Source organism: Gracilinanus agilis, chromosome 6, assembly GCF_016433145.1.
Source record: "Gracilinanus agilis isolate LMUSP501 chromosome 6, AgileGrace, whole genome shotgun sequence".
NCBI lineage: Eukaryota > Metazoa > Chordata > Mammalia > Didelphimorphia > Didelphidae > Gracilinanus > Gracilinanus agilis.
The window spans coordinates 292770598-292776031 of NC_058135.1; the positions used below are offsets into that span (position 1 = coordinate 292770598).

Here is a 5434-nt window from a genome sequence, read left to right on the forward strand (position 1 = left end):
AGAGAGAGAGAGAGAGAGAGAGAGAGAGAGAGAGAGAGAGAGAGAGAGAGAGAGAGAGAGAAACTCTCCTGGGGCTCTTGTTTATGGCTACACTTTCTGAAAGGCTGAGTTAAAGCCAGAGATCAGGGCAATGTAACTTGGACACTCAGAAAGGGCTGTTTCTGAGGCCAGGGCTCTAAAGCCTGCAGCCTTATTTGGGATGGAAATTTCTTTCTTTGAAAATAAGTAAGCGATGAGTGTAAATGGGGAAATCATTAGCTGTCTGATTTCTCTCAGGCAAGGATTCTCTATTCTCTTCTTTGTCTCCTCCTCCTCCTCCTCCTCCTCCTCCTCCTCTTCCTTCCTTCCTTCCTCTTTTTTTCCCTACCTCTCTCCTTCCCCTCCTTCTCCTCCCCCTCCCCTTTCTCTCTTCTTCCTTTTTCTTCTCTTCTTCCTTCTCTCCACTATCCTCCTGAAGGGAGAGATATCTCGATGATGGCTGGTCCCTCTGTGCTCTTGGGCACTGGCTGGGTCAGGAGGCTTCTGGGGCACAGGGAAAGCTCTTGATGGATGGAATTTGGGGTTTTGGATCGAAAGCCCAGGGTTATATATTCAGGAGAGTGAAAATCTACTTCTTGGGTGGGTGAGGATAGCCTAGATTTAGAAGTAGAATAGACCTTAGAGGTAACCGTGTCCAAATCCCTCCTTTTACAGAGGAAACAGAATACCCAGAGGCATCCAGTGACCTGACCAAGGCCACCTAGACTCTAAGGGTGGTGGTGGAGTGATTCTCAGGAGCCAGCAGTGTCTCAGGAAGGTCACGGAAACTTCATTCTTTGAGGCAGGGTACAGAGGGATGGGTCTCTGCTCTGGCGTATTGTCTTGGTGTGCTATAGATGGGATTCCTCCATGTTTGAGTCCTGGGGCTTCTGAGCTACTGGTGAGTACAGGGAACGGAGGCAGCCTGAAAGAGATTCTGGATAATTGACTTTGCTGGTTACCTGAGAGTGACTCCAGGCTTCTGATTTCTGTCCATGTTGGAAAGCCTTGATAAGTGCGTTAGATTGTGATATCTTATGAATTTGGCAGACTTTCTTAAACAGCTCTGAAATTAGGTCACTACATCATGTCTAAGTAGCAACATACCCATTTGGAAGCCTCTAAGTGGTGCAATGCACAGGATGCTTAGCCTGGAATCAGGAAGACTTAAGTTCAAATCTGGATTCAGATACTTACTAGCTGTCTGCCTTGGTTTTTTCAACCATGGAATGGGGATAATTATAGCACCTACCTCCCAGGTTGTTGTGAAGAGGAAATGAGACAAGTAGTTACTAAATAAATACTCATTTCCTTTCTTTAGAACAGCTTGGGGAGGTGGGGGGGGTGCTATTGTTTCCATTTTACAGATAAAGAAATAAGATAAAAATCTACAACTTGTCCCCATGCACACAGCAGGAAGTGTTGGGGCTGAGATCCCTGGAGCTGAGGGCTCCTGGTGCTGAGGCCACTGCCCTATCCCCTGGACCTCATTGCCTCAGTCAATCTGATAACAAGACAACTTTATTAAATATGGAAACAGGATTTGAGCGATAATATAAGTAGAACCCAGTGAAATTGCTTGTCAGCTCCAGGAGGGGGGAGGGAAGAGGGGAGGGAGAGAACATGAATCATGTAACCATGGGAAAACATTTTTAAAATAAAATAAAATTGTAAAAAAACCAACAGCTTTATTAAGAGCCTACTGAATGACAAGCACTATGTTAGATGCTGGGGAAACAAACAAGAAGGAAATAGCCTCTGCCCTCAAGGAGCTTCCACTCTACCATGTTCTAGTTCAGTGGTTCCCAAACTTTTTTGGCCTCCTGCCCCCTTTCCAGAAAAAAATATGACTTAGCCCCCTGGAAATTAATTAAAAAAATTTTAATAGCAATTAATAGGAAAGATAACTGCACCTGTGGCCATCACCACCTCCTGGATCGCTGCAGCGCCCACCAGGGGGCGGTGGTGCCCACTTTGGGAATCACTGTTCTAGTCCATTGCTCTTTGTCTTGGGCTCATCATTATCTTTTTTTTTTTTAAATAATTTATTTTTTTATTTTTTTAAACCCTTAACTTCTATGTATTAGCTATTAGGTGGAAGAGTGGTAAGGGTGGGCAATGGGGGTCAAGTGACTTGCCCAGGGTCACACAGCTGGGAAGTGGCTGAGGCCTGATTTGAACCCAGGATCTCCTGTCTCTAGGCCTGACTCTCAATCCACTGAGCTACCCAGCTGCCCCCCATAATTATCTTTTTATACATCTCTTTCCTCAGGTATCCAAGGCCTTTACAGCCACCTGAGCTATGTCATGGTCGATGGGTATCAGGAGCAGACACAAGCTACCCTTTTCATGTGGCCAGAGCTCACATTTCCATCCCATCCTCACTTCTGTTATCCTTTGCTGGTGTGAATCCCCCGGCCCAACCTCTTTTCGTCCTGGCCCAGTCATTTCTTGGGTTTCAGCCCTTCCAATCTGGGCATCTGTGCTCCTTCTGGCGACTGTGATGATGGTGGTAGTGCCAGTGGCCCATTCTGGTGTCCCTCAGGTCTATCGAGCCTAGGAAAAGATTTATTGTCCTCCCAGCACTGATTACACATTCAGAATCAAACATGTCGCCACCCTCTTTCCAACTGGTTGAATTTCTCTTGGGTCCTTCCCAATTTTCTATTAATTCCTTCCTTGGATTTCAGGCCCCTTGCGTGATTATGGCAGATCCCAGGGCCTATTCCATCTGCAGTATCTTTCTGGTCTGGGCACCAGATTGTTCTGGACAGTTTTGGTGTAGGGGAGGGGAAGAAGTCCCCCTCCAAACAGCCGCCCAGGGTCCCTGGATGCATTCTTCTAAGTTCAAGAGTCCTGGCTCAACCCCCAACTGAGAAGTTCCCAAGAAGACTGGTCTGGCTCCCCGGCTCCCTACTTGGGTTTCTTACCCACTTCTGCTAGGACCCCAGAGACGTAATGGGGTCTCTGGGATTGATCTAACCTTAGATAGGGGTTGGGGAAGGGGAGTCATAAGACCCATAAGTTATAGCTCAGTCTCTTCTTTGGGTCTCAATTTTTTCGTCTGTAAAATGGGGCAGGGATCAGAGGGTATCCGAGGCCCCTCCCAGCCTCTGATCAACAATTCTACTCATTCAACAAATATTCATAGAAAACCTATTACAGTTCAGGTACTTTTATAACCCTTTGAACATGGGCTGAGCCTATAAAGATCAGCCTCTGAAAGCCAGTGACAAGAAAATTCAACAAAATGTTTAAAGATTATAGTTCTTGCTGTGCCTCCGTTCCATACATGAGGGGCAGAGTGATATAAATGGACAGAGAGCCCTTGGCTTGGACTTGAATCCTTCCTTTGGTATTTGCTAGTTGTGTGATCCTGGCCAAGTCTTTGAGCCTCTGGTTTCTTCTCATCTGTGAAATCAGGATCATGTCTATGATATTAACCTCACAGGGCTGTTGCGTGGTTCAAGTGAGATGTCAGAAAAGAACTTTGAAAACTTGGAGGAGTTCAGTGGGACTTCACTTATTATTACTATTATTGTTATTTTTGCATCCAAATTACAAATTCAATGGTATATTTGCCTCAGTTTCCCAGATAGGGGAAAGATCACGTCTTCTTTTCCTGAAGGCTTCGAAAGTTGCCGAGGTCCTTAGTGAGAAGGTCTTCACACAGGTGGCTTTAGGACTACTTCTGTTGGTCCTGCCTCCCCATGGTCTCCGAGCTGGTGGCAGGGAGTGTCACTCCATCTTCTCTCTCTTGGAAATCCTCTTTGAAGGCTCTTGAGAGAGTCAGTTTTAGGGACCTTTTCTTTTTTCTCCAGAGGTTGCCAACAAAGACATAAATGCCAGGGTTGGCACTGCTGTTTATGGAGGAGAGAAGCTCAAAGATACTAGAGATAGATCGGGAGGTGTGCACTTGGAACCCAAAATGGACAACAAACCACACCTTCTGGGGAAGGCCAAAGAGAAGGAATATGAGGATGGTCACCAGAATGGTGACATGGAGTTTGGCGGGATGATGGTGCTGGGATCGCTGCCAGGACTTCAGGAAGAGAACCAGGCAGGACAGAACCATCAGAGGTGTAAACACCAGGAAGTTGAGTAGACAGCTAAAGACGCTGATGACGTATCTCCATTTCGGGTGGTCGCCCCCCATGTAGACCTCAAAGAAAAACTCCAAGACTGCCATGAAGACCGAGAGGAGCCAGAGGAAGGCACAGATGGAAGGTGATTTCTTTTTCAAATGGTGGTATCTATACCAGAGAGGATAGAGCATGGACAGGCATCGCTCCACACTGATAGCTGTCAGGAAACCCAGCCCTGTGTTGTATACAAATATGTTGAATACAAGTGTTCCATGACATATGTAGAACATGTTGCACTTGGTAAGAAGATTGTTAGAATATTCGTAAAGAATCCTGGTAACATTCCAAACCACTCGTCCCAGAAGGAAGCTGAAGTCAGCAATTGTCAGATTGAGGATATAGATGGTAAAGTGGCTTCTTTTAATGTAGAAACTGAGAAACCAGAGTACGATTCCATTTCCCAGGAGCCCACACAGGCAAGTGATCAAATTAAAGAAGGCCATGATGGTAGGGACTGTGCCAGAATCATTGTGAGGGTAGCAGGTTCTCATTTTCTGGCTATCATTACTTAAATCATTACAGGCCATCTTTTGAATAGGAAGGAATTGTCGTAAACTTGTGAAAAGGCAAATGTACTGCCTTAAGAAGTGTTAGGTTCCCCCTCTTTGGAAATCTTTAAGCAGAGGCTCACTGACCACTTGGGTGTGTCAAAATGAGGATATCTTTTGTGCATGAGTTGGGGAAGATGGCCTCTGAGGTTCCTTCTAATTCTCAAATTCCATGATTCTGTGGTACTTAATTGGTCTTGGCTGGAAGTAGTGAAAGATAATAGGGACCACCTTCTGGACCTCTCTCATATACCTGCAAAAAATGAGAAGAGAGATGTGAGTTGATGATTGTGGGGTTGGGTCTACAGTTTCCTAGAAAAATGTCAGTAGTACCCAAACCAGGGATGGATAAAGCAGAAAAAGAGATCTAAAGCACACTCCTACTAATAAATTTGGTGGCAAAAATTTAAGACAAAATCATAAAGAGTCTTAGCAATATATTTGTAAAACTCATTCATTATGACCAAATTGGATTTATGCAAGGTATGAAAGAGTAAGTCAACATTAGGAAAGTAATTAGCATTCAATAATTGTTCATGCAAACAACAAAAGCACAAAAAGCACAAAAAATAGATCTATAATTTCATTAGCATTGGGCACGCCAGATGAGTGTCCAACTCCCTCTATCAATGTAGGTCAACAAGTGCTCGGCAATTTATAGTCTTACAGCATTGCCTGGGTTGATGAGAAGCTACACGCCTTTGCTTAGAGTCAAGACTTGAA

The 5434-nt window shown here is 44.9% G+C and overlaps 1 protein-coding gene across 1 annotated transcript; it reads right to left on the reverse strand.

Annotated features, from left to right (window-relative positions):
• Positions 1-3703: 3703 nt before the first annotated feature.
• LOC123252887 (mas-related G-protein coupled receptor member H-like) lies at positions 3704-4690 on the reverse strand. The gene has a single exon (XM_044682120.1). It carries the CDS (start codon positions 4688-4690, stop codon positions 3704-3706), a length of 987 nt encoding a protein of 328 aa, XP_044538055.1.
• Positions 4691-5434: the final 744 nt, after the last annotated feature.

Coding starts and splice junctions, on each gene's coding strand:
- LOC123252887 (XM_044682120.1), bottom strand. CDS start 4,690: ATGGCCTGTAATGATTTAAGTAATGATAGCCAGAAAATGAGAACCTGC.